At 58.8% G+C, this 27953-nt stretch overlaps 1 protein-coding gene across 1 annotated transcript in view; it reads left to right on the top strand.

Moving 5' to 3' along the window:
* The window catches only part of JPH3 (junctophilin 3), a gene marked incomplete at its 5' end in the record, with an annotated part of 81452 nt that overhangs the window by 29440 nt on the left and 24059 nt on the right, over positions 1 to 27953 (top strand). The window contains one exon of the mRNA XM_082862505.1: positions 3898 to 4675. Coding sequence (XP_082718631.1) covers positions 3898 to 4675 — 778 coding nt within the window. The remainder of the gene's footprint in view (positions 1 to 3897; positions 4676 to 27953) is intronic.

Raw genomic sequence — 27953 nt, 5'->3', positions numbered from 1 at the left:
CTCTACTCTCAAAGCGCCTAGAACGGGTCCAGCTCATCTTCTATCTTGCTTTGGGATTTAAAATTATATATTTCTCACTGCTTCCGTTCATTTTTGTGTACCAGTCATTAACCATCTTGTCTTTTGTAAGTGACCTGAAATTTCACGTAACGCACAACTCGCCATTTTCAAGTGAACAGTTCAGTGGGATATGGCACGTTCACAACGTTGTGCACCCACCACTTGCTCTAATTCCAGGCCGTCATCTTCGTCACCCCAAAAGGAAACCCCGACCCCGTTAGCATCACTCCTGTTCCCCCTGCCCCAGCCCCTGGCAGCCGCCGGCCTGCTTTCTGTCCCCACGGATCTATCTGTTGAGGACCTGGAGTGATGTATGTATTTTAGAGCAAAGGCTGGCTGGGTAGCTATTAGCTCCCTTTTCCTCACCATTCGCTCTTGTCTGGGCTCATCCTGCGTGCACATTTCTGACCCTCTCCAGCCTCTGCTAATCTGTTCGGGGACCCCTGGAGTCACGGAATTGAGGAGTAATATGCCGACCAGTTCTTTTCGCTGATGTGGAAACAGACGCGGAGGCCGTGGCTGGTTCTGGTCACTCAGGTCTGCAGGGGCGCAGTGTCGAGGCTTGTGGAAGGCCAGGGTGGCAGGACCCGGGAGCTCGGAGTGGGAGGGAGGCTCCAGCGCCCACGTGGGACCCTTGTGCTGCCTGCTGCGTCTCTCAGAGAAAGCTGCTGTTTGCCTTTGTCTCCGTTTATGTGATAGACTCCGCGTTCCCGTCTGGAAGGTGGGAACGATGCCGTCCAGCCTGTAGAGACGTGGGGTGGATTCCGTGATGGGGCAGGGCGGCCCGCTTCCCAACACCTCCCCGTTATCACCCCTTTATCTGAGGGAGGGAACGTGGGCACTCATTTTCTCAGGGGTGGGGTCCGCCGCACCGCGCAGGATGCCAGCTGTTGCTCCCAGTCTGGCACCCTCGGGACGAGGTGGGCAGGAGCTCACTGGGTGCAGAACCCGGGTACGACCGCGAGCCCTGGGTTTGAATCCCTCCACTTTGGCTGCCTGGCCCCTCTCTCAGCCTCAGTTTCCTCATCTGGGAGGTAAAATGCTGTTCACCCCTAAGGGTTGTTTGTTGTTGTTGTTGTTTTTTAAAATTACTTATTTATTTTTGGCTGCGTTGGGTCTTCATTGCTGCGCACGGGCTTTCTCTAGTTGTGGCGAGCGGGGGCTACTCTTCGTTGCGGTGCACGGGCTTCTCGTTGCGGTGGCTTCTCTTGTTGTGGAGCACGGGCTCTACACGTGCGGGCTTCAGTAGTTGTGGCATGCAGGCTCAGTAGTTGTGGCTCGCGGGCTCTAGAGCACAGGCTCAGTAGTCGTGGCACACGGGCTTAGTTGCTCCACGGCATGTGAGATCTTCCCAGACCAGGGCTCAAACCCGTGTCCCCCGCATTGGCACGCGGATTCTTAACCACTGCGCCACCAGGGAAGTCCTATCCCTAAGGTTTTGATGATGATGATGAATATTAGTTACCGTTAACTGAGCATTAACGACCTCCCAGCACTTTACATGGATTACATGGATTACCGCGTTTAAGCAGCACAGCCACCGTCCCCGTTTTACAGATGAGGAAACCGAGGCACAGAGAGTTAAAGCAGACATTCCCAAGGGCACAGATCCAGAAGGAGTGGAGCTTGGATTTGACCCTGTGTCTGCTCCACTCCTGACTCCTCCCTGTGCCCCCATATCCACGGCCTCCACAAGGCTGTCTGTGGAGCTCCTGTGCGTCCTTAGCTGAAAGCCCAGCCTGCCTTGAAGGGGTGCAGGGGTGCTGGCAGGGGGGTGGGCTGAGTCTCTTCATGCAGAAGCATCCTCAGCTTTGGTCGGGGGGGCACCAGTGAAACCCAGGGTGACATCTTGGGAGGTCCCAGCTGGGGCATCTGGATTCATTCAGCAAATAAACATGGGACACCAGTTAAACTTGAATTTCAGATCATCAGTCAGATCATTTCTAGTATAAGTATGTCCCATGTAATATGTCTCTAAAAATTACTTGTTCATGTGAAATTCAGATTGAACTGGGCGTCCTGTGTTTTATCTGACAGCCCTGTTGCCAACCCACAAGTGGGAGTGGCAGTAAGCTGGGGGTGAGAGGTCCCTGCAACAGCAGCCTACGCCCAGCTTGCACTGGCCACAGGGAGACCACTGTCCAGGCAGATGGATCTGGCCTTAAAGGGCCAGCTTCCCGCAGGCCACCCACCCCAGGAAGGGGAGGGGCCGTCCAGGACCAAGAGGCTAGTCTAGGTTCCTTCTCACAACCCCAGGTGCAAGCCCTGGGTCTCTGCCCCAGCGTGGGCAGCTAACCTGAGGCAAGAAAAGGTGTAGGTTGGGGTGGGGTGGGGGGGGGTGGGAGGAGGGAAGAGGGTGGGGAGCCGCACCCTGTGGAGTGTCATTTAATTTGCATAACTACCTATGGCAGGAGAAATTTAGACCCATCCCATGGGAGTCACACAGCCTATAAGTAGAGCAAGAATATGGGCCCAGTGCTGCTGAGTTTATTTTATTATGTAAAATACATAGATAACTGGGCTTCCCTGCTGGCGCAGTGGTTAAGAATCCGCCTGCCAATGCAGGGGACACGGGTTCGAGCCCTGGTCTGGGAGGATCCCACATGCCGCGGAGCAGCTAAGCCCGTGTACCACAACTACTGAGCCCGCGTGGCACAGCTACTGAAGCCCGTGTGCCTAGAGCCCGTGCTCCGCAACAAGAGAAGCCACCGGAGTGAGAAGCCCTCGCACCGCAACGAAGAGTAACCCCCGCTCGCCACAACTAGAGAAAGCCTGCGTGCAGCAACGAAGACCCAATGCAGCCAAAAATAAAATAAAATAGATAAATTCTATTTTTTTAAAAAAGATACATAGATAACATAAAACTTGCCACTTGAACCATTTTTCGGTGCACAGTTCAGTGGCATTAGTCATACTCAGAATGTCATACAACCATCACCTCTATTTTCAAGACTTTCGCGTCACTGCAGACAGAAACTCTGTACCCATTAAGCAATAATTCCCTGCTCCCCTCCCCCCCGCCCCATCCCCACCATCTACTTTCAGTGTCTCTGAGTCTGACTCCTAGGTGTCTCATGTAAGTGAAATCAAATAGTGTGTGTCCTTTTGTGACTGGTTTATTTCACCTAGCAGAGTGTCCTCAAGGTTCGTCCACATTGTAGCAAATAGCGGAACTGCCCGTCCTTTTGAAGGCTGAATAATGTTTCATTGTTTGGATGGACCACATTGTCTTTGGCTATTGTGAATAATGCTGCTGTGCACATGGGTGTGCAATGTTGATTCTTTTGGAGATACCAGGCCTGCCAGTTTTCATGCCTTAAGGTGTCCTTGCTGAGTGGTCTTCCCAACTCTTCTTGGATGCCTCCAGCAATGGGGATCTCACTATCTTCCAAGGCAGCCTCATCAGTAGCCAATTTGTAGCCTGGATCTGTGTCCTTGTAGCTGCCCCTTATGGGCCCCATGAGCCCTGTTTGGAGCTGCTCACCCAGGATGTGTTTCTTCCTTCTTCTCTTCCACCCCCACCTCCGTGTCTTCCCAGGTTGGGCCTTCTGCCCACGTGGCCTGGGGAGCCCTGCAGGTCACTCCTGACTGCCTCAGCCTCTTACTCCTCCCATCGCCCTCCGCGACCTCTAAGAGAGAGAACAAAATCCAACTGTGGGAAGCAGGAGGGAAGGGTCTTTAAAAACACTATCAGTGGCAGGAATCATAAAATCACCTGTGGTCTGATGGTCTGTCTACCTCGATGTAAACCTCGCCGAGTTGCCCCAAGACAGGGCAGACCGTGGCGGCTGCGTTGCCCTCCCGCACTCAAGCTCACCCTCTCCTGTGTCTCCGCAGGGACCTACCAGGGCCAGTGGGTCGGCGGCATGCGTCAGGGCTATGGCGTGCGGCAGAGCGTCCCCTACGGCATGGCAGCAGTCATCCGCTCGCCCCTGAGGACCTCCATCAACTCCCTGCGCAGCGAGCACACCAACGGCGCCGCGCTGCACCCCGACGCCTGCCCCGCCGTGGCCAGTAGCCCAGCCGTGTCCCGGGGGGGCTTCGTGCTCGTGGTGCACAGCGACTCTGAGATCCTCAAGAGCAAGAAGAAGGGGCTGTTCCGGCGCTCGCTGCTGAGCGGGCTGAAGCTACGCAAGTCGGAGTCCAAGAGCAGCCTGGCCAGCCAGCGCAGCAAGCAGAGCTCCTTCCGCAGCGAGGCCGGCATGAGCACCGTCAGCTCCACGGCCAGCGACATCCACTCCACCATCAGCCTGGGCGAGGGCGAGGCCGAGCTGTCGGCCATCGAGGACGACACCGACGCCACCACCACCGAGACCTACGTGGGCGAGTGGAAGAGCGACAAGCGCTCGGGCTTCGGCGTGAGCCAGCGCTCGGACGGGCTCAAGTACGAGGGCGAGTGGGCTGGCAACCGGCGGCACGGCTACGGCTGCATGACCTTCCCCGACGGCACCAAGGAGGAGGGCAAGTACAAGCAGAACATCCTCGTGAGCGGCAAGCGCAAGAACCTCATCCCGCTGCGTGCCAGCAAGATCCGCGAGAAGGTGGACCGGGCCGTGGAGGCGGCCGAGCGGGCGGCCACCATCGCCAAGCAGAAGGCGGAGATCGCGGCCTCCAGGTAGGAGGGCGGGGGCGGCGCGGGGAGGCGCGGGGCGGTTCTGCGTCACGGGGCCTGGTTTGCTTGGTTGTGCTGCCCGGGTTGAGGGCTACACTGGTGTTCTCAAACTGTGCCCTGCGGAGCCCTGGGGTTCCTCAGAGGTTCCCAGAGGTGCAGCAAGGAAATGGTTGATCTGAGGGGGTTCCGGGTCTTACAGCCTCCCCTCAAAGGGAGCAGACCTCCCTTCCTCTCTTTTACTTGTTCTTTATGCTGGTGTTTAATGTAAAACATTGATGGATAAAGATGGTGGCCGTTCTGCTTGGTAACATGCATAGGACGGCTGTGGGCTGAGAGAAGCATGTGCTGCCTCCACGGCCGCACTCCCAGGTGGGCACGGAGTGCCCACTGCTGCAGGGACGTGGGAGCAGGGTGGCAGCTGTCCCGGCCACCCCAGCCCGAGGCCCAGATTCCCCGATTCCCCATGGGCCCTGGATTCGGCACCAGCTGGACAGACCGGCTGTGGGCACTGGCCTGGGGCTCACTTGAGGCTTGGCGCTGTAGGCCAATAGCTGTTCTGAATGGGATGCAGGACTTACTGCATTTAGGGTTCAGCGGGGCCACCAGGCCTTAAGCAGTGGCTCCAGAGCTGACCATTGGCTCCGTGTTGGATGTTGAGGTGTCTTTGGTGTTGGTACGGGGGTGGGGGCTTCAGAGCTGGAAGAAGGGGCCCTGGGTCCCCCTGGGAAGCACAGAGGTGAGTGTGTGAGCCTGGATCTGCCCCCCTCGGCTGTGGGCAGCGGGAACCTCCAGCCACAGCTTGAAGGAAGCTGCCCTATTGCAAGCCAAGGCCCCCAGGTGGCCATGCTCCTGGGTTCTAAGGAAGCAGTTCCTAACTTGAGTTCATCGAGAGCTTCCCACCGCTGTCCCCTTTCCTGGGTCCAGGTAAGGCCCTCGGGTCCGCGCTGAGAGTTGTGGGGCCTGGGACGGGGATCTGGTGTCGCTCTAAATGCCTTAGGCTGCCCGGGCAGGAGGTGTTCAGGAGGACAGACGCTGAGTCTTTCTGGATGATTCTGTATTCCCGGCAAGGGGCAGGCCTGGAGTTATTCCAGGGAGATGCCCAGCTCAGTTACAGTTCAGGCCTTCCCAGCCTTGTCACTAATAAAACTTGAGCTCGTTCGGTTCTGGTCTCCAGTGACCTTTGATCCACACTGAAAGAACAGAAAAGGTGGCTGTCGGTTGTTGGCAGACTATTTGCGGCTCCCCTCTGAGGTCTTGGAAATGAAACCCATTCCAAGAAGCTGAAGGGGAGATGGAATTACTACCTTGAATGTCGGGGTCCCGCACCGCTCTGTTCACCCCTTCCCACCCCCCAGAAGTGTTCGGGCCGCATGAACAGAAGCAGCATTTATGGCTGCTCACCTGGTATTTGAAGATCAAATTTGGTTCCATGGTTACTTTTTCCATTATACATGCAACACTTGCTGGGTATGGAAAAGGCAGGGAGCCGCAGCCGCAGGGCGGGTCTCACGCGCCACCCAGAGACTCCAGCTGGCGCTTGGCGTATTTCCTTCCTTCCAGTAGTTCATCTGTTTGTCATCTTTGTGTTTGGTTGCCTCACTGACCTCAGTGGACCCAAGGCACTTTCCAGGGCAGGGGGACAGTGTCGTCAGAAATTGAGGTGCCTGTGAGGCAGCAGCACTAGGATTTCATGGACAGTGTTCCCCGGAACTGACTTTAAGGTCCGACACCCAGGCGAATTTCTTGAGACTGGGGACAGAGCACATATCTGTGGGAGGTGTTTTCTGACACCTCCCACGGAAACTGCGGGGGGCTGGTCTTCACGAAGGAGTCCGTGGAGGTGGTGGTGGTGTGGGTGCAGCTCAGAGCCAGCTCCCTAAGGAGCCCCACCTGGGACAGGCTTCCCACCTCTCACCTGTGAGATGAGAGCGGCGGCTGCCCGCCTGCCGCAGAGGCCTGGGAACTTCCCTGACAACGGCTCCGTGTATCGGGTGCTGGCTCTCTGAGACGTCCAGCCTGGGCCCATCACTGCTGAGCAGCCCGGGGGAGGCGCTCGCTCTCTCTGGGCCACAGGTTCCTTGCGGACGGATGGGATGGAGCGACATGCAGTGCCCTCAGCGTGTGTGGGGCCTGGCGTGCGCCGCTGTCACCCTCCCAGGCGTCCCCTGAGCTGGGCTGGCCCCTCCCCTCCCGCCCCAGGCCTTGTGGGGAGGTGGGTGTGGATGCACTCCCATGGTGTGAGCTCAGCCTTGCGGCTCTGTGGTGCCCGGTGTCACCCCTGGAGGTGGGAGGGGACAGTGTCCTCGGCCACCACGACAGGATTGAGGACGAGCCTCCGTCCCAGGCTGTGGTGGGAGCTGCACTTGCCGTGTTTCTCGATGAGCTTAGATTTGAAAAAAAAGAAAGAAGAGAAAAGGAGGAGAAGGACCAGCGGCGGCTGTCCTGGAGAGTGAAGCCAGCGGATGCGGGCGGGTCGGGGCCCACCCGCCACCCGCCACCCGCCACCCGCCACCGCAGTGTGACAGTGGCCACGGCAGCCGCCTGGGGCTGTGGGGCGGCTGGGCCCGGGCGGGCTGCGGTCACTGTCACAGCCAGGTTCCGGCCAGGCGCGGGGAGCTGCGTCCTCGGGCCCCAGCCGGGCTCGGTCGCTAAGCCGCGTCAGTGAGAAGCGGTTTGGTGTGTCCTCGTCGTGAGGCCTGGGACCTTCCCTGGAGGGCGCCTGCAGTGAGGACAGGGGCGCGGGCTTTGCTGGGAAACGGGGGTGGCACGGAGCTCGGGGTCTGAGAGGGGGTCCCGTTACGTCCGCTTCAGGGCGGACCGCACCTGTAGCTTCTAAGGGCTGGGCCCTGGCCCCGCCACTGGGATGGGTTCCCAGCATGGTGTCCAGCATCCCTGCCCCCGGTGTGCGCTGGGATCACCTGGGGGCAGACGCACAGGCGGCCCACCCCGGAGATGCTGAGCTCCTTGCTGGGGCTGCCACCTGGGCTTCAGAGCCCTTCGAAAGCTCTCCAGGTGATTCTCAGGTGCCCTCGGCACCCTCGGGAGGTGTATAACATGCAGATGGCCGGGCCCCACCCCCAGAGCTTCTGCCTCAGCAGATCTGGGTGGGGCCCGGGAACCTGCATTCCTGAGGAGCTCCCGGGATGCTGGTCGGCAGGCCTGCCGCTCATGTATCTCCCAGGAGGCCCCAGGGAAGAGGAGACGTGCACAGACATGCCTGTGAGCAAAGGCGGGAGGTGGAGGAGGTCCCTGCCCCGTCAGGGTCAAAGTGGGAGCCGGGGCTGAGGGGAAGGTGTGCCAGGCAGGTCGGTCTGGGCGAGGCAGAAGGCATCAGAGGCCCTGCCGTGCCCCAGCTGTGACTTCGCAGCGTCGTGTCTGCGCAGGAGCTCGTTTTGAATGAATGAGTGAATAACTGCTCAGGCCCCACCCCCTCACGTTGTCAGGGGCCCCGGCCACCTCCTTTGGTTCTGGGTCCTGGACGTGTGGCCCTGGCCACGGTGGGGCAGGGGACCACCAGGCCAGGCTCCCGAGAGGGCTGAGGGTCCCTTCTTGCTTCTCGGTGCCCGCAGGTTCTCCAGGGTGCGAGGCAACCCCGCCCCCCACCCCGGGGTCCAGCAAGGCAGCGTCTGCTGGTAAAGTTCACGGGAGAGAACTGCGAGTTCCTGTGGGTTTAGTCTGTCTCGGGGCCCGGCCCGCCCTCCCGCAAACACGGGCCAGTCCTGATCCGGGCGCGCTGCTGCGCCTCGCGGGTCCCCTGGCTCCACAGAGGGGAGGAGAAGGAAATCCACCGCCCCAGGTCCTGCGTTGTGGGGATTATGTGACAACTCGCCGCCCCACCTGGACACCCTGCAGGTACCAGGTCCGCGCCCGAACGTGCCCTTCCAGAGGGGCAGGGGCTGGATGGTGGAACAGACGCTCGTGTACCCCCCCACCCCACCCCGCCTCTTGGCCTGGTGCCCTCTGGTGCTACACCCGCAGCCGGGAGCTGGGAGCCACCTCTGCTTCCCGGGAGTGACCTCTGTGCTTGGGGCTGAGTGGGGAGCAGCTGCAGGCCGGGCGGCCGTGCTGCTCCAGGATCTCTTGCTCCCCGAGGGGCGGGCAGCCCTGGACGGGCCCGGGTACGGGGGCAGGAGGTGGGGGCAGCCGGGGCACCCGCTTCTGCGCGTTGAGGCTGCTGGGCGGTCGGGGCGGTGGACGGCGCCGTGGCCCCAGGCCCGCGTGCGGCCGTCAGCTGACGCCCCTGTCTGGTGATGCTTTGCTGAGTGAGCAGAATCGCGGTGGGTGGAGCTGGGAGGGACCTTGACCAGACATTTAGGTGTGGAAGATGACAGTTCTGGGCACGTGGCAGCCGTTCCTCTCTCCCGCACCCACGGCAGACATGGCTAATTGACGGCTGCGCTCAGAATCCTCACGCCAGGCAGTCCAGCCCTTCTGAAGGTCGGAGGTCATCCCTGGCAGCACGGTGGGAGAGTGGACCCCGCGGGCAGCGTGCCTGAGAGCCGGGCCCCCGTGCCAGCAAGGCAGCGCCCGGGTCTCAGAGCCAGGCAGTGGCCCAGGCGGGACTAGAGCTCACATCTCGGGCGCTGCCTACTGCCCTGGTCCTGTTCTCGGCCCCTTCAGACCTGCACCAGATTCTGGGGACCCTAACGGTGAATAGGTTGGTGCTGGCTGGCTTCCTTAAAGTGCTGTCCAGATACAGCCCTGCCCCTGGGCCAGGCAGGGTTTGGCGTATGAAACCTCGGGTGAGGCCTACTCGGGGAAGGGCTTCCAAATCCCCAGTCGCTTTTTTTTCTTTTTTTTCCCCCAATTATTCCACATAAATGTACTGAATGTCAGGAACTACCTGAAGCATTGAATACAAAGATAAGTAAGACGTGGTTCCAGCCATTTAGGGAACTTAGTCTACAAGTTTAACATTTATATTAGCAGATATTCTGCTGACTTCAAGAAGGTCTTGTCATTCTTTTTCTTATTGTAACGTTGCTGTGCGCAGTCGCTTATTTTGTGCCTGGCCCTGCGTTGGCACCTGTCTGGGCCTCAGGGCGACCTGTTCGCTTTAAGCTTTCTGCTGTGGCGTCTCTGCCCCTGAGTTATGGATCTCCACCAGGCTGTCCCCAGAGCCCTGGGTGCAGGGGGACAGCGCACAAGACCCCCTGTGGGGTCTCCCAGACCCGGAGGGTGGGTTATTGCCCGGAGATTGCCTGGGACTCTCTAACTGGGGCATCTTTCCATCTTAAAGGAAACAAAATGTTGGAGGATCTGAAAGTGGGGGGCGGGTAGTGGTGTATTATTGTTTTAAAATACGTACCTATCATTCCTTGTTAAAACGTTAAGAGTCATATATCCCTGTAAAAAATGGTAACGCAACAAGGCAGACCGGTATCAAGTAACCGTGTCCCACCGTGGGCTGTCCATCTCCTTAGAGGGAATCACGGTTTTTTCAACACGTGTACAGGTAGGTGTGTCACACCTACATGATTCCCGGTTACGGTGATGGAATTGTACTCGACTTGTTTTACAGCTTGTTTTTCTTTTCCCCTCACTTTTATCCGGGACCGCTTTCCACGTCAGGTATGTTTCCTCAGCAGCTGCATCATATTCCATGGTGTGGAGGTACCACAGCGGTCCAGCTTATTCTGCTAACAAATGTTTCGGATGCGTCCCATCTCTCAGTCTTACACACAAGGCTGCAGAGACTGTCCCCTGTCCTCCGCGCCGCACCCCCCGAGCTGCTGGCAGGGGTCTTTCTCACCATGATGCCACAGAGCAGGCATGGCTGAGTGACGTGTGCGTTTAAAGGTTGTAGAAGCTGCTGCCACGCTGCCTGGCCAAAGGCTGCAGCAGTTTACCTTGGCTGGGTGGGAAGGCTCCGGGAGGGGGAGGGGGGGTGGCCTTGAGTGACCGCTCTGTCATCGAGGGGTTTCTCCCTGCGGTAGGCCGATAACAGCCCCCCAGAGCATCCCATGATGATAATTCCTGGAACCTGTGGGTGTGCGACCGTCTGCGGCAAAGGGGACTTGGCAGATACGGTTACATTGGGATCTTGAGATGAAGAGATTCTGCAGGGTTATCTGGGTGGGGGGCCCAGTATCATCACAGGGGTCCTTAGTAGCGGGTGGCAGGAGGTCAGAGTCAGAGCTGTGATGATGGAAGTGGAGGTTACGGTGATGTGGCCACGAGCCAAGGGATACAGGCGCCTCCAGACTCTGGAAGAGGCCAGGAAGCAGATTCTCCTCTGGAGCCTCCAGAGGGAACCAGCCCTGCGACACCTTGATTTCGGCCCATAAGACAGGCTCGTTTTGGACTTCTGACCCCCAGATCTATAAGGGAATAAATGCATGGTGCCCTAAGCCACTGCGTATGTGGTGAATTGCTACAGCTCCGTAGGAAACCCATAGGCTCCCGGCTGTAGCCGAGGGTGGGGTATATCCCCGGTGTCCCCCTTCTGGAGCGGGCATGCCTGTCCCCTTCTCGCTCCCACCAGGCGGCCTGCTCTGCAGCCGTGCTTCCAGGTCCTGCAGATTTGGGCTCTCTGCGGCTTCCTGCCTCCGGGGGAGGGCCGGCCATGTGCCAGGACAGGCCTTCTGGTGGGCGACAGCCATCTGTTCCGGCTCTGCCCTCCCAACATTAAAAAAAAAAAAGGAACAGGAGAGACTGGGGGAGTGGGGTGCTAGGTCCTGAGAAATGCCTGCATTGGGGACCAGCCCGAGGGCTCCCTGGGGGTGAGAGGCTGCTGCCTCTGGGGCCACGTGTGCCCCAAACTTGGGCTCCGTCCCGGAGATCCAGGAACCCTTGGCCTTGGGCCTGTGTCTCGCGTCTGTAAGGTGCTTCCCGGGGCCTGGCAGGTGTCGGCTTGGGGTGCCAGCTTCTGCCCACACCTCTGTCACCTCCGGTCGGCACGCGTGGGCTTGGGGATTCGGGCTGTCAGATGGGATTAGGATCGTTGCCCGCCTTGCTCTGTGCCACTTGTCAGACAGGACGCACGGGGCCTCTTACTCACCTGCAGGCAGCTTTCCCACCTGGCATCAGAAGGGCACGTGGGGTGAGATGCCCTGGCCCTGGCCTGGGGTTCTGGGGCAGTTGAACCTACCTTCCACTGAACTCACCCCTTCACAAGAGAAGCTGTTGTCTCTCACACGGCCCTGGAGAAAGGGGTTCCCAAATGGTCTTGGTGAGCTGTCCCCAGGCTTGGTGACAGTAGGGATTTTTTCCTCTAAATCTAAACCCAAACCCTCCTGTAACAGCTGGAGCCGGTTTCTTTCCCATCTTGGAGGGAAATGGTAAATGATTCCACTGTTAGTAGTGCTGTGGCCTCAGGCAAGGTGCATAAACTCCCTGGGCCTTCACTTTCAACTCTGTAAAATGGGTTGAAGAGAGCGTGTGCCTGGCAGGGTCATTGTGAAGAGTGACACATCACCAGGAAAGACGGGACACCAGGCTGCCTTTGTCAGAGCAGGCGGGGGTGGGGGATATAGGGAAGACTCCCCTGCCCTTGACTCCTGGGCAGCCGTGGAGCCTCAGTCTCCCCACCTGAGTGAAGGGGCTCCCTAGGTGCGGGGACTGCCATATCCACACTGGTCAGATCTGAGGAGTTTAATTTGAGGGTTTTTCTTTTTGGCTACGTCGGGTCTTAGTTGCAGCACGCGGGATCTTCATTGAGGCACGCAGGATCTTTCTTTGTGGCATGCGGGCTTCCCTCTAGTTGTGGTGTGCAGGTTTTCTCTTTTCTAGCTGCGGTGCGTGGGCTCCAGGGCGTGTGAGCTCTGTAGTTGTGGCGTGCGGGCTCCAGAACGCGTGGGCTCTGTAGCTGGTGGCACTCGGGCTCTAGCTGTCCCGCGGCATGTGAGGTCTTAGCTCCCTGACCAGGGATCAAACCTGCGCTCCCTGCATTGCAAGGAGGATTCTTTACCACTGGACCACCAGGGAAGCCCCTAATTTGAGTTTAAACTGTGGCGTTTCATCAGATGGAAGTTCAGTCCAGCCTGTGTAGGTTACATGTTTGTTCCGCATTCCCCATGCCCTTGGCCATGTGACTGTGGTCCCTTCCCACTGGAGGCTCGGCCACGGGCTTTGTTTGGTCCGTGGGACCGGCCTGGAGTGACGGAGGGTCCATCCCAGGCTGAGGCCCTGGGACGCTCGGTGTGTTTCTGCTCACCCGCCTTGTAATTCTGCCATCGCCATGACAACACGCCCTGGGAGCCCCCATCCCTGGGGGTGAGGGACACTTGGGAAGACCTGATGCACGAGCAAGAATAAGTGATTATTTTAAGCCACCTACTTTGGGGGGGTGGGGTTGTTAAACAGCGATGTTCGGCATCACTGGCTCTACAGCCTTCAGTGGGTGGTTCTGGAGGGAAGAAAGGAGTGTCTTCACTGTGCCTGTCTGCAGACACCATGGGCTCTGGGCCACACTGGACCTATTGGTCCTTTTTGGAAACACTCCTGGTCCTTTATATGAGTGTCCTGGGGCTGCTGTATCAAAGTGCCTCAAACTGGGTGGCCTAAAACCACAGAAATGTTCTCTCCCAGTCCTGGAGCCGGAAGTCCAAAGTCAGGGTGTTGTAGGGTTGCAATCCCTCTGGAGGCTCTAGGGGAGGGTCCTTCCTGCCTCTTCCAGCTCCTGGGGGCTCCAGGTATCCTTGGCTGGTGTCTGCATCCCTCCAATCCCTGCCTCTGTGTCTGTCCTTCCTTCTTATAAAGACACGTCACTGGATTTAGGGACACCTTCATCCAGTGTGACCTTATCCTAATTACGTCTACCAAGACCCCATTGCGAATAAGGTCACAGTCTGAGGTTGCAAGTGGATGTGAACTTGGGGGTCTGCGCTCTGCACAGCTGCACCACGGCCGCTGCACCACGGCCGCTGCTCCCGTGGTCATGAATGCCTTTCTTCCTCCTGCTTCACCTTGACCTCCTGCCTCTGGCGTCAGGCCTGCCCTCTAGAGGGCTTGGAGCAGAACTTACTACTCTCCTGGGTAGCCCCTCCCCCGCCCCCAGTAGTTGTGTCTTTGGGTCTCAGGGTCTTATGTGCTCGTAGGTCGTGTGCCCCAAGCTCAGAGGCACTGCTTGTGCTTCCCCAACTTTTTCTAACCATGAGCATCTTCTGTGAGAGGCTACCGTATCCTCATCTAAGGGGTGTGTGTGTGTGTGTGTGTGTGTGTGTGTGTGTGTGTGTGTGTGTGTGTGTGTGTGTGTGTGTGTGTGTGTGGACTTTGCAGATGGTTTGGCGGAATGGAAGGGGGTTTCTTTGGTCGCTATTTGCCGACCAGGCTGTTTGCACAGTGCCCGGCCTCTGCTCCAGCAGGAGCTTCAGGCTTTGTCTGCTGTCAGCTTCCCCCATCCCCGCCGCCACCTCAGACTCTGTCCCGGCCTCCCTTTGCCTCTCCCAAGACCTATTAGTGGGCTCTGCCAGGTGGGGGGTCATCTTCTCCCAGCCTGTCTGGTACCCGGAAAAGTCATACCACGTGAGCATGGAAGTTACGGATTTGATCGTAACGGCAGTGAGTCAGGAGGGAGAAACGGAGGGAGGAACAGAACAAGATCGGAAATGGGGACATCTCACGCGTAAGCACCTCTCTGAACTTAGTTTCCATTGTTAAAAGACCTATATGTTTTGCATAATGGAGCCCCTAAATGTATATATTTTAGGGGATTTTGAATAGTCATCTTGACCACTTGAGGTTTTCTCCAAACCTAAAGTCTGTGTAAAACGTGACTTGGCTCTATTAATCAGGACTCTGCTGCAAGCAATAGAATCGTAGCTCAAATTAGCTGAAGCAGAAGGGGACTGTAGGGGACTTCCCTGGTGGCGCAGTGGTTAAGAATCCGCCTGCCAATGCAGGGGACATGGGTTCGAGCCCTGATCCGGAAAGATCCCACATGCCGTGGAGCAACTAAGCCCGTGCGCCACAACTACTGAGACTGTACTCTAGAGCCCATGGGCCACAACTGCTGAGCCCGTGCGCCACAACTACTGAAGCCCGCGCACCTAGAGCCCGTGCTCCACACAAGAGAAGCCACTGCAGTGAGAAGCCCACGCACTGCAACAAAGAATAGCCCCCGCTCGCCACAACTAGAGAAAGCCCGCGCGCAGCAACGAAGACCCAACGCAGCCATAAATAAATAAATAGATAGATAGATAAAATTTGTATAAAAAAAAAGAGAAAGAAGTGGACCGTATTGGCTCCCATTTCCTGTGTTGGCTTCAGGCAGAGCTGGATCCAGGAGTTCAGATAAGGTCAGGGCTCTGTCTCTTAGTTCTGCTTTCCTCTGTGTGATAATTTCATTCTCCAGCAGGTTTTCCGTGTGTGGTGGGAAAGGCCACCAGGTCTGCGTTCACGTAACCCTTAGAGTTCTCGATCCGGGCGGGAAAGAGAGGCTGTTTTCTCCCAGGGTCCATCCAGTGATGGTCTGGGATGGCTCGGATTGGCTCTGCTGGACTCACCTGCCTACTTACTACCCACAAGGGATGGAATTTCCTGATTGGCCAGGCTGGGTCACGTGCCCACCTCCAATGTGACAGTGGTCAGAGGATGGACATCCTGATACCCCACCAGGACGTGTAGTGGGTGAGGGATGGTCCCTAATGGGGGGCGCTGGGCAAACCATCCAGCTTCAGCAGGGAGCAGCACCGGCTCCTGTTGTCATGTCCACGTGGAAAGTAGCAGTGCCTCCGCCACTCTTCTTTCTACGGAGACATATTCACATACCATAAAAATCCCCCTTTAAGGTGCGCAACTCAGCGGTCTCCAGTGTGTTCAGAGTTGTACAACCGTCACTGCTGCTTTCAGAACATTTCCATCGCCCCAAAAGGAACCTGCACCCCTGTGCCAGCCTCCCCCCCAGTCCCTGGCAGCCGCCAATCTACAATCTGTCTGTGGATTTGCCTGTCCTGGACACTTCATATGAGGGGAATCGTACGATATGTGGAATACGTGGTCTTCCATTTCTGGCTTCTTCATTCAGTGCAGTGCTGTCCGCGTTCACCCCTTTTGTCGTCTGTGTCTGAGCGTCATTCTTTCTACGGCTGAGTAACATTCGTGGTACAGATGGACCCCATTTTGTCGATCCACTCACAAGTTGAGGGACATTTGGGTTGTTTCTACTTTTGTCTATTATGAATAGTGCTGCTGAGAACGTTTGTGCACAGATTTTGGGGTGGATGTCTGTTTTCAGTTCTCGTGGGTGGATACCTGGGAGAGGAGCTGCTGGGTCGTATGGCCATTCCAGGTTGAACTTTCTGAGGAGCTGCCCCACTCCTCCGCACGGTCTGCCTCTTCCACGTTCCCGTCAGCACCGCACGAGGGTTCCCACGTCTCTGCGTCCTCGCTGACCCTCGTTACGTGCGTCTCTGATTCTCGCCGTGATCCTGGGCGTGGAGCGGATCTCCTTCTGATTGCATTTCAAGCATCTTTCCCTGCGCTTGTCGGCCATCTGTGCGTCTTCCTGGCAGAACCGTCAGCAGCTTGGATTTTTAATAAATATTTGTGTCGTCTTGCCTGTGGGCTGTGTTTGCTAGTTGGAGGCACCCAGCCCCATGGGGCCGAGCTGCCCTGTGCTCTGGCGGGGCCTCTGCAGGGTGGGCTGGGTTCGGCCGGCACTGAGGGAGGGACCCCTTCCCCAGCAGCCTGCTCTGCACTGACCCGCCTGACTCGGAGCCTTCGGCCGGCAGTGCTGTCCTGGGGGAGCAGCAGGGGCACCCTGGGGACAGACCTGACTCTTCTGCAGTTGTCACCAGGTCCCTCCTGCCCCGAAGCCCTGGTGAGCTCATCTTCTAGAGGAAGCAGGGCCCTACCCCCACCCCCGCCCAGCTTGGATCCCTCGGGGACGGGGTCGAGACTGAAGCTGCTTAAGACCCTGCCCCCTCCCTGAACCTCAGGTGCCGCCAAGCTCCTGGGACCTCGCAGGAGCATCAGGGACGCTGGAGGGTGTTTGTCGCTTGGCCTCTTTGGCTCCCGCACCCTCTCCCTTGAGCCCCCATCCCTGCCCTGGGCTCCTAGGATGCGGGAAGGGGAGGTGGAGGCAGGAGAGCCCCAGCTCTGCGTCTCAGGCCTCAGTGCCACACCCCAACCCCAGGGACTGGTGAGAGGCCACGTATATGGAAAGTGTAGCCCAGTACCTATTGTGGGGGGCTTGCGCTGGGGTGAACAGTGCCCCCCCAGAATCCATGTCCACCCAGAACCTCAGACGTGAGCTTGTCTGGAAATAGGGTCTTTGTAGTTTAAGATAAGGTCACACTGGATAAGGGTGGGCCCTAAATCCAATGGCACGTGTCCTTATAGGAGGCCATGTGAGGACAGAGGCTGAGATGGAGGGACACAGCCACAAACCAAGTGTCACCTGGACCCCCAGGAGCTGGAGGGGCAGGAAGGACCCTCCCCCAGAGCCTCCGGAGGGAGGGTGGCCTTGTGACCCCTGGGTTTCGGATTCTGGCCTCCAGACTGTGAGAGAGTAAACCCTATCGTTTTGACCCACCCGGCGTGCGCAGCAGCCCCAGGACGCTGTACCTGCCCATACCGCCTGTGTGTCGTCTCCTCGGCTGTAAGAGGAGCTCTCCCACCTTCACGGGGACCCAGGGGCTGCCCGGCAGCCTTCCCCTTTTGACTTGGGCCCATTCATCACTTCCTCTCCATTTGGAAAACTGCCTTGAGTAGGAATTTTCCTGAGGAAATGAGGAAACTTAAGCAAAACAAGGCTTCGTCCCCTCCCCATCCTACCGCTGCTGTCCAGCCTGACTGTGCAGGGCTGGCTCTCTGCAGAGGCAGGTCCCCTCCTTCCTGGGTGCACAGCTGGGGGCGTCTCTGGGCTCCCCCTGCAGCGGGGTGGCCGCAAGCCAGGCGGGAGCTGGAGAGCCGGTGCAAATGGCCCTCCGACCCGGGCGCTTGGTTCCTTCCCTGTCACTCGGCTTCACCACAGTGTGGCCCAGAGCCGGTGTTGACCTGAACTCTGACCCACCCCTCCCCCAAGGTTCCTTTTGAAGAGAATTCCAGGCATCATACCCTTTCATCTATGAAAATTAAAATAATTTAAAAAAACGTAACCTCAATATCATCCCCCCAAAATAACACCAATATCTAATATTAAAATCCAGCTGCGGTTCTCATTCTGCTGGCTGCCTCATTCTTAATTAGTTTATTTATTTAAATCAGGACTGAAATAATTCCATGCCCTGTAATTGGCTGATACGTCCCTGGTCTCTTAAGCGGCAGGTTCCCTCGCTGCCTTTCCTTTTTTAGATTTTTAATTTTTATTGGAGTATAGTTGATTTCTAATGTGTGTTAGTCCTCGCTGCATTTTTTCCCTTGCAGTTTGTTTGTTGAGAAAACCAAGTTGTTTGTCCTGTAGGATTTCCCACAGTCCGGGCTTTGCTGAGCGCCTCTGGGGGTGGGCTTAATAGGTCCCTCCGTCCCGAGGATTTCTGAAACCGGTAGTTAGACCGAGGGGTGTGATCTCGTTCTGCGTGCTTGTTTGTGTAAGAATATTTGCTGGGTGCTCTGAGCAGCTCTGAAGATAGCAGGACTTAAAGGCCGTCCTGCCTCTGGGTGAGGTCACTGGTCAGTTGTGGCCGTTGCCGGGTCATGTTTCAGGAGCACCTGGTTTTGGCTTTAAATGAACAAGATATAAGCATGGGTTGCATCCAAGCTGTTGCCCATCGTTGGGCCTGTTTGTTACAGCACTTAGCCCAGCCTGACTGATACACCGAGTGCTGAGCTGGTGCCTCTCCTGCTGCAGCATGTGTGTGGGGGAGGGTGGTTCCGGCCCTGCGCAGGCAGCTGGCTGGACCCCAGAGCCCCAGGCAATGAGGGCCCCTCCCCGTGTGGCTCATCTCCAGGCAAGCCTGGTACTGGTCCCTCTGCAGCCCTGCAGCCCTGCGCGTGGGTGAAGTGATTGCCTGGCTTCCGCCTGCCCAGAGAGGCAGCTGCTGGGAGGAGGGAGGTGGGGCTCTGCGCCCCCAGACTCTGAGACAAGACTCTCCTCCTGCTCCGGCGTGGGGGAACCTTCCCTCACTCTTCCCTCGGCCACTCGTGATGTTACAATACACTTTCTTCTTCTTTTTACTCAACTAAAGAGTCAGATCGAAACACCGCCTCTAAGCCCCACCGCCCGCGGGGGCCACTGCCCAGGGTCTTTCTTCCCGTTCACACAATGCACGTGCGTGCGTAGAGGAGGCATGTCATGTCGCTTCTGTAGTTCCAGAGTCACTCTTTATTCACAGACCCTGTTTGAACATTTCTGTGTGATACACACACCCGCTAGAGGTACTTCTTCTCTGGAACAAGCTGCCTTCTAGGGTGTTCTTCATGTGAAGCTTTAAAATCGCGTGTGGATAGTGTCCTATCTTTACAAAGAGAAGAAGACGAGAAGTATACATTCCTGCACGTGTACTGAGAGTATACATTTAGGTGCTTGGCTCTTGGCCGTGTGGCTCGATGCCTCTAACTTTGACAAGCCCCTTACCGCCCCTGGGACTCCCCTGAGACGGGGGTGGGGCTGAGATCTGCCGGCTGACGGCTCAGAGCAGGCGGTGCAGAGCAGGGTCCCCTATCCTCCCGGCACGGGTAGGGACCCAGGAGGCCCATAGGGAGGGCTCAAGTCTGCAGCCACAAGCCCCCTTGAGTTGGCCACCCGTCCCCTCCCGGGACTCGAGGCTGTGACACTGGCACCAGCTCCGCAGTGAGGCTTTGATGTGAGGTCTGTGTGGCCTGCCCTTCTCAGAGGGAAATCGTGGGGAGTGGAGGGATCTGGCAGTCGGGTCCAAGCCCCGGCGGGGTTCTCTGTAACCTCAGGCTTGCTTGTCAGACGGCCCCCCTGATACCCACAGAGGTCCTGCTCGACCAGCCGGGAGGCTAGTCTCGTGGGACCAAGTGTGGTGGCCAGTGTCGCCTGCGTGGAGACTGACCCAGCTCCCTGGAAGGTCTCCACCAGTGCAGAGAGGGGATATCGGGGCGGGGGCGCAGGACCCCCGCCTCTGGAACCGGGCACAGCGGCCTGTCCCTAGTGCCTCGTGTTGGGTCATCTCTGCAGTGGACAGAGGGGCACATCACAGCCTGCTCTCTCTGTCCCAGTGCTTCCAAGCCTCGGGATAAAGTCCAGATCCCCAGCGGGATGGCAGCCCTCCTTGTATTCTGGCCCTGTGACCCGCCACCCCGACTGCAGTCCTGCGCTGCAGCCCCACCACCCTCCCGGCAGCCTTCCTCTTTGCACACGCTGTTCCTTCTGCTTGGAATGCCTTAGCTCCACCCAGCCACCTCCTATGCATCCCTCAAGACCCAGTTCAGACGCACCTTTCTGAACTCATTCCCAACTCTGAGAGGAGTTTTCATCTATTTGTTGGAATTGTGAGTTCCCTGAAGTTATGACCGTATCCTTCTCAGTACCCAGTAGGTACAGGAGCGAGGAGGGGAAGGAGGGGATCTCTTTAATAAAGAGGAACGCGTCAGAGTAATACGTGTGGGGGGCTGTAGGGTCGCACCAGCCGTGGTAGTCCGATCTCATGTGAGCCTTCACTCTGAGGTTGTTTCCCCATCTGTACGTCAGGCATGATGGTAGACCCACTCCTGGGGCAGCTGGGATGGACCAGGAGCATGCCTGTGGAATGCTCAGCACATCCTTGCCCCCAGGGAGCCCTCAGGGATTGCATTTCTACCTTGAGATCCTCGGGGCAGTTGGAACTCACAACAAGCTCACTGAACACTAACTCAGGAATCAGAGGAATTCTCCTGCCAGGCTCTGGTCCTCTCACCGCCCACAGACACTGTTCCTCAGGTCCTGGTCACTGCCCCGCCCTCTCCTTGTGGAAGGGTGACCACACGCGTGGACTGGTCACCTGGGATATTCCAGCAAGGATTTCAGAGAAATCCCTGGCCTGGTTTGGCTCCAGGAAGACACTGTCGCTGCAGGCGAGCTGTTCTTTGTTGCCTAGCACCCAAAGGGCGTGGCGAGCGGGTTCCTGTCGCCCACCTTGGACAAAGGCTGTGTGCCACCAGTTTGCCTCGGGGGTCAGAGGGGTGGCGCCTTGGGGCTAGAAAGGGCTTGTGGCCTCGTGTCTCTGGCCTCGTTGTGGCCCTGCTCTTTCTTCTTCAAAGTCTCACCATTCTGTTCGAGGCAGGAGGTGGGGACCCCCATCGCAACATCCCCTGCCCATCACCCCTGCCGGGCACGTGAGCTTTGACACAAACCCATCACGCACAGGTGCAGACCTGGCCTCAGGCCCGCCAGCCACCTTGGCAATGTTGCCTCTCCTTGCTGAGCTAGTTTTTCTGTGTGCAGGACAGGAATCATTTGCTATTTTTGTTTGGATTTTCATTTCCCATTTCTCTTCAACAGTCATAACAATTCCCAGGGGTGATAGTCAGAATACTTGTCAACCAATCAGCACGGCACCAGCCAGCATCCCTACAGCTGCATGGAGAACCAGGCACCTGTCCCTGTCCACGCTCCTACTCGGCCCGCCTCTGAGGCAGTTCTGGGTTAAGTGAGGAGGGAGGCAAGTGAACACAGTACGCTGGCCCAAGCGCACCTGGAATCTCTGCTGCTCTGCTGCCGTCACTGCCCCCCTCGCATTCCCTTCTACCACCGCTTGGCCAGTCTCTGCAAGTTGACTTGAGTAGGGGCCGCCAAGGTCGGGGTATCACCCATGACAGTGGAGCCTGGATGGTGGGTCTCTCCAGGGTTGCCAGCAATACCGAGTTAACCTGTCAGGGTGCTCTGACCGTGAACTTGCTTCCCCGAGCTGGTCAGCTGAGCGGGACACAGCCGGGTGCCCTGGGGTATCTACGCCCCGTCCCCAAAGGCCCTCAGGGTAGCACGGGAGCCCGTGCGCCTGTTTCACAGCTGAGGAAGCCGAGCACCTTCCGTGCCTTGTGCCTCTCTCCCCACTCCTGGCATCTTTGTCCTCCTCTTTGCCTGGTGTCTTAGCTCAGAATGCGTGACAGAATCTCACAGACCGAGGGTTTACACAAGACGCAGTTTCTCCCAGTTCTGGAGTCTGCAGAGTGCAAGGTGAAGGTGCCTGCGGGGTTGGCTCTGAGCCTCTCTCCTTGGGGCAGGCGGTACCGTCTCACTGTGTCCTTACGTGGCCCGCCCTCCACACATGCAGAGAGCTGTCTCTCTTCTCCTTCTCATAAGGACACCAGTCCTATTGGATTGGGGCCCCACCCTTATGACCTCATTTATCCTTAGGTACCTCCTATAAGTCCTGTTTCCAAATATAGTCACATTTGGGGGGTAGGGCTTCACATTTAAATTTCAAGGGATACAAAGTTCCGTCCATGGCACCTGGTGTGTTAGGAAGGAGGCCAGATTGACAAGACCCCAAATAACAGTAATTTAAGGTCTAATACAGGCTGCAACATGGATGAACCCCGAGGACATGGTGCTGTGTGACAGAAGCCAGACACGAAGGGACAAATCCTGTCTGACTCCATTCATGTGAAATACCTAGAAGAGACGAATTCATAGAGACAGAAAAGAAAGTAGAGGTTCCCAGGGGCCGTGCAGCGGGGTGGGCAGTGACTGCCTGTTACTGGTATAGGGTTTCTGTGTGGGGCGGTGAAAAGGGGTTTGAAATAGATCGTGGTGGCAGTCGCACGACACTGCGGATGGTACCACCGCCGCTGAGCTGCACACTCCAGACGGTTGACGTAGCAGATGTTATGTATAGTTTGCTACAATGAAGAAGCTCACAGCAGCGCAAAGGAGATGCTTATTTCTTCCGAGATCAGACGAGATCGGGCGCGTTCAGGGTGGTATCGCCATAGACGAGATGCTTATTTCTTATGTGTAACATCCATGCTGTCCCCTCCAAGGAGCACATGGCACTGTGCTCACACCCCATTGGCCAGAATGTTGTCACATGACCACCCAGCTGCAAGGGAGGCTGGGAAATGTAGTCCTTATTCCAGGTGGCCATGCACTGCTACAGGGGAGTGGGGCCAGTGGTTACTGGAAGGGCAACAGCTGTTCCTGCCACACCTGGCCACAGAATGGCCATTCTTGATGACCTAGGTGAGCCCTGGGGGCCAGGGTCCTGCGGCGTGGCCTGTGCTGCCCTGTCTTGGGGCTGTGGGACCTGGCTTTGTCCACCCGACCGGCCCTAGACCCCTCACTCTTTGGGTGCAGGGTGCTGCCCGTTTGTTGACTGGTGTCTCCGGGGTCAGATGAGAACCTGGCACCTTGGAGACGCTCAGCAAATACTTTACGAATGAGTGAGAGCAAGTGAAAGTCCGTTCCTGGGGCATAGCCGTTCAATAGCCGAGCCAGGATGTGAACCCCCAATGCAGCATCCGGTGGAGACTTCTGTGTTTGCCTTTGGGGAAGAGCATTAGGACAAGGGTTCCATCTCTCTGTCTCCCTCTCTCCACCTGTGGACTCTGACCCAGACCCAGGGCATAACGGGCAAGGGAGGACAGAGAGAAGGAAGCCTTGCAGCTGACCCCACGTGTGGGCAGCGGTGGCGGGGAGGTGGCGTGCGGAGCTGTGCTCCTGCCCTGGGAAAGCTGAACAAGCAGCCGGCCTTCCCGACTGTCTTCCTTCTCAGGCCCTCTGCGTGGGGCCTGCTGGCGGGGTTTATGTGAGGGAGTCTGAACCCCAGCCTGGTAAGACAGGGGGCGGGCGGGCGGCTGGGAGCCGGGCTGGGTGAGGGCCTGGAGCAACAGCGTCTGCCCCCTCAGCCCGGCTCCTGCCTTTCCGACTGAATGCGCCCTTGTTAGCTGTTCCCGGCAGGAGGCTTGACTGCGGAATAATTACGTGAAGTGGCTGAACAAGGGCACGATCACCGGCAGGGTGCCACCGTGTCTGCAACCTCGGTCAGCACTGGTGCTGGCCGAGACTCCGGGCCAGTCAGGGGGCCCCAGCCCAGGCCAGAGACAGCCCGCCCTGCGTCTGGGGATTGGCGCTGGTTTGCAGGGCCCCCAGGCCCCGTCCTTCCCTTCCCCCAGCCCCTCCTCCTCCCCTTCCCCAGCCCCTCCTCCTCCCCCAGCCCCTCCTCCTCCCCCAGCCCCTTCTCCCCCTCCCCTCCCCCAGCCCCTCCTCCTCCCCTCCCCCAGCCCCTCCTCCTCCCCTCCCCCAGCCCCTCCCCCAGCCCCCCCTCCTCCCCTCCCCCAGCCCCTCCTCCTCCCCTTCCCCAGCCCCTCCTCCTCCCCCAGCCCCTCCTCCTCCCCCAGCCCCTTCTCCCCCTCCCCTCCCCCAGCCCCTCCTCCTCCCCTCCCCAGCCCCTCCTCCTCCCCTCCCCCAGCCCCTCCCCCAGCCCCCCCTCCTCCCCTCCCCCAGCCCCTCCTCCTCCCCTCCCCCAGCCCCTCCTCCCCCTCCCCCAGCCCCTCCTCCCCCTCCCCCAGTCCCTCCTCCCCCTCCCCCAGCCCCTCCTCCTCCCTTTCCCCCAGCCCCTCCTCCTCCCCCTCTTCTAGCCCCTCCTCCCCGTCTCCCAGCCCCTCCTCCCCTCCCCCAGCCCCTCCTCCTCCCCCTCCCCCAGCCCCTCCTCCTCCCTTTCCCCCAGCCCCTCCTCCTCCCCAAGCCCCTCCTCCCCGGGTCCCATCTGGTCCCAAAGGTGGCAGCCCCATCCAGCTCTCCAAGGTCTCTTCTCTTGACACCCCTTTCCCCACGCTGCAGCCACACTGGCCCCTGCAGCCAGACTCTCGGGTTCTGTGCGTCTATCTGCAGGGCCCCTGCCTGCTGTCCTTTACCTGAGCCCCAGCGCCCCTTCTCCAGAGCCTTTTGAACCCTCTCCAGGCCAAATGAGGTGCCCCCTCTCAGAGTCGCCACTGCCCGTCCGTCCTGGTGTGTGAATGGCCTTGGGTGGGGGTCAAGTCTTGGGGTCTTGGGTAGGACAGGGTCCCCCATACTTCACGCTATAGGGGGTCAGCCAGGCTGGCCTGGTGAGAGGTCACGGGTGTGCCGTGGCCCCTGTGGAGGAGAGGCCTTCCCGAGACCCCCAGGGGTGTGTGGGCGCCCAGGCCCCAGTCCTGCACTCACTGCTCTGAGACACGGGGCAAGCGCCCGCACATCTCTGAGCCTCGGTTCCCGTCTGTGAAGTGAAGCTGCCGCAGGACCCATGGAGAGGCAGTGGTAGGGACCGAGGGGGCGGTGCCACATTGCTAGTCGAGCCCTCAGCTCCCAGGAGGCGGGGGCTGAGTTGTTAGTGTTTCCTGGGAGAGCTTTCTAGACCAGCGAGTTCCCTCCTAGAAGGGCTCTCCCTGGAGCCTGATTCGGGGGACTGAGCCTTTCCCCAGAGCAGACCTGGATGCCTTCTTGGGTGGATGGAGGTCTTCAGGGTCGGTAGTTAAGGGGCCCCGGGAGTTGTTCCCAGGACTCGGCTCTGGAGGTGGCTGGATGACTGTCCACTCACCTGCCCCCGTGCTCCCTGCAGAACTGGCCCCTCGGCCCTGCACTTGTCCTCCTGTTTCCCTGCAGCCCTCAAGTCTCCCTGGGTCCTGGAGGGGAGACCACCAGCTCCCAGGAGGGTCTCCATGCCCCCTGCAGTCACCTCTTCCTGGATACGCCCATGATCACATGTCAGGTCACCTCTCTGAGCCTCTCTGTCCTTGCCCACAAGATGGGACGGCGGGACCCCCCCCCGCCATGGGGCGTCCTGGGCACTCAGTGGCGAGTCCTCATAAAGCTGGAGGGAGACATCTGGTCTGGAGTCGCCCAGCTGGATGTCAGCTTTGGGGGAATCCCACGTCCTCCTTGGACAGACCCGATGGATCTCCTGGAACTCACCGTAGTTTCTCTGAGCCTAGTTTTCCCATCTGTCGAATGGGATAATAATAGTACCTGCCTTTCAGAGCTTAGAACAGTGCCGGGCACGGAGCGGACTGACAAAAATGCTGTCTCATCCCCCCGGCCCCCATCAGCACAACGGCTCAGGGTGCGGTGGGATGGGGACAGTTACATCTGCGTCGCGCTGGCTTCTAGAGGAGATGCGCGTTTCCCCGTTTCCCCACGTGTGAAAGTCGGCTTCTGGCCCCCGAGGCGGCAGAGCCCGGGCTTTGCTGCCAGGGGAGCCTCAGATGGTTCGTCATGTGTGGAGGTTTCAGATGCCTAAATTCTGGTGGTTTTAGGCCTTGATCTGTCACGTGCTCACCAAGGAGCCGGCAGGACGTGTGACTGTCACAAACGTAACACATATGACTACACCACAGAACAATCGGTTTCTTCGTAACATCACGTCTTTAATTTTGTGTGTTTAAAGCCATCCTGAAACAGGCCGTGGGCTTCCCCTGCCCACCGCTGGCCCAGAGGAGTTGCAGACGGCTACCCCGTGTCACTGGGAGGTGCCTGGCCTTGAGGTGCTCCGTCCACCTTCGAGGACCCCGGGGGCCAGGGGGTTTTGTTGGCAGTGGAGTCTGCATCCCTGTGAAACAGAAACCTTGGGAAGAGTTAGATTTCTGCCCCACTGCCTGATTTTGCCAGGCTCGTGTCTGAGTTCTGGTACCGTCGGCTAACAGGCCTGGGTTAACTTTACGGCTGTTGGTGGTGGAATTGGGCGCTGGCGTCTTTGGGGGGTTGTTTTGGGGCTGAGCTGCTGTGGGGTGGGTACAGCAGGAGGCTCAGGGCCCTCAGACCCTCCTTTGCCGACCCCCCAGCGGCCTCTCTGTGGTCCACCTGGGGCTGGCCCAGGGTGCGCCGAGCCCACTGAGGGTTGGGCCGTGCACAGCTGTCTCCGGGGTCAAGGTCGGCTAGTGGGTGAAGAGTATTTGTACATTCAGCCCTGCCCCCAGCGTTTGCAATGAAAACATGAATTTGCTTAACATGATTGACATAGTAGGGAACAGTCTGAACATAAGACAGATCACCTGTTTTCTCACAGTTCCATCCACTAGAAGCCCTGGTGAATGCGGACATCCCGCTGAACCGAGCCACAAGGGGATGCAAACACGTAGACACCCCAAGCCCACCGTGTCGGTGCCCCCGGCCCCGCTTCGGGCACACCCATCCCACCCACGCCCCGTCCACACCCGCGTTTGTCAAGTGCAGAGGCGCTGTAGTGGGTGTGTTGCCCACCGAACGAGGGAGACAGTGCCGTGCGTACTGCTCCCATCTTCACGTGCTCCCTCAGCCGGTCTGGCAGAAGCCCCTCCTCTGTCCTCGCTCTGTGGCCCCGGGCGTCTGGGTATAATTGCCTCGGTCTCACCGAGCCTGGCTGTGTCCCAGGGCCTCGTGTGGGTGACTCACCTACCCGGTAACCGTCCCACTTCACAGATGGGAGGATGGTGGGCGGTGCTCCGTGGCTGAAGCAAGCCTGAGTCTCCTTCACCGTCTGCCCCCAGGTGTCTGGCTTGGTGCCTCCACCTGGAGACACAACAAGATGGACCAGCAGGTCCTTCCTGAGGGCCCCGGGGGGGTCTGGAGACAGGTCACTGGAGCCGCTGGTTCAGAGCTGCAGGTGCAGCAGGGTGAGACTGTCGCCTCTGGGGCCGCCTAGTGGACAGATGGCCGTCACTGAATAAGTGACCTCGGCGGAGGCTGGTGGCAGGCGGAGAGGGAACGCCAGACTCAAACCCCCTAAGCGAGGGCCGCCCGCCCTTGCTGTCCTCACGATGCCTTGGTGACAGGGGTGTCCTGGGCTGTGCTTCACACGTGGGGAAACTGGGGCCCCGGGGGCCCTGTGATTTGTCCAGGGTCCCACCTAGTAGCCAGCATAGCTCTGTGAGGCCCAGGTCATGGCAGGGTCAGCCTTGCCCCCTGCCCGGCTTGGATGTCTGTCCCCAAGCCTCCACTGCTCAGAATTTGAGCATCTCGTGAGCGGGAACCGTCCCATCTCTGCTCACCTAGCTCCCTCCTGCAAACAGTCAGCACGCAGTGGTCGTTTCTTGCAAGATAAACCTGGGAGCTGTCGCCCCAAGCTCATCCCTTTGACGTGTGGGTGCGGGAGGAACCGACAGGAAGTAACGGGCTCATTGCAAGTGGCTGGACTGGAACCTCCTTCCCTGGGGAGCGCTCAGGGACCCCCGCCCCGGACCCTGGCCAGCGCTGCCTGGGACCTCCTGTCTCATCTTGGGGGCTGGTCCCGCAGGCCAGGGCCAGCAGGGGCTCTGGTGTCTCCCACCTGCCCATCTGTGTGGAGACCCCGTTCTTCCTGCAGGCTGTGGGAATGGTGTCCCGTGAGCCCGTGGCACGGAGCCTTCACCACGCCTTCCCTTGTGGCTCTGAGGCCTGGACCCCGCCCACGGGCTGGTGGCGGCAGGGGCAGGAAGCTGGGGGCGGAGGGGAGGGGCGGGAGAGGGGCCCCCGCAGCTCGCTGACCTCTAAAACCGTCCCCTGCCCGAGTCCAGCTTGTGCCCA

This window comes from Leucopleurus acutus, assembly GCF_964270905.1.
Source record: "Leucopleurus acutus genome assembly, chromosome: 20".
In the NCBI taxonomy this organism is placed as follows: domain Eukaryota; kingdom Metazoa; phylum Chordata; class Mammalia; order Artiodactyla; family Delphinidae; genus Leucopleurus; species Leucopleurus acutus.
This window is presented reverse-complemented; position numbering and strand designations above follow the sequence as displayed.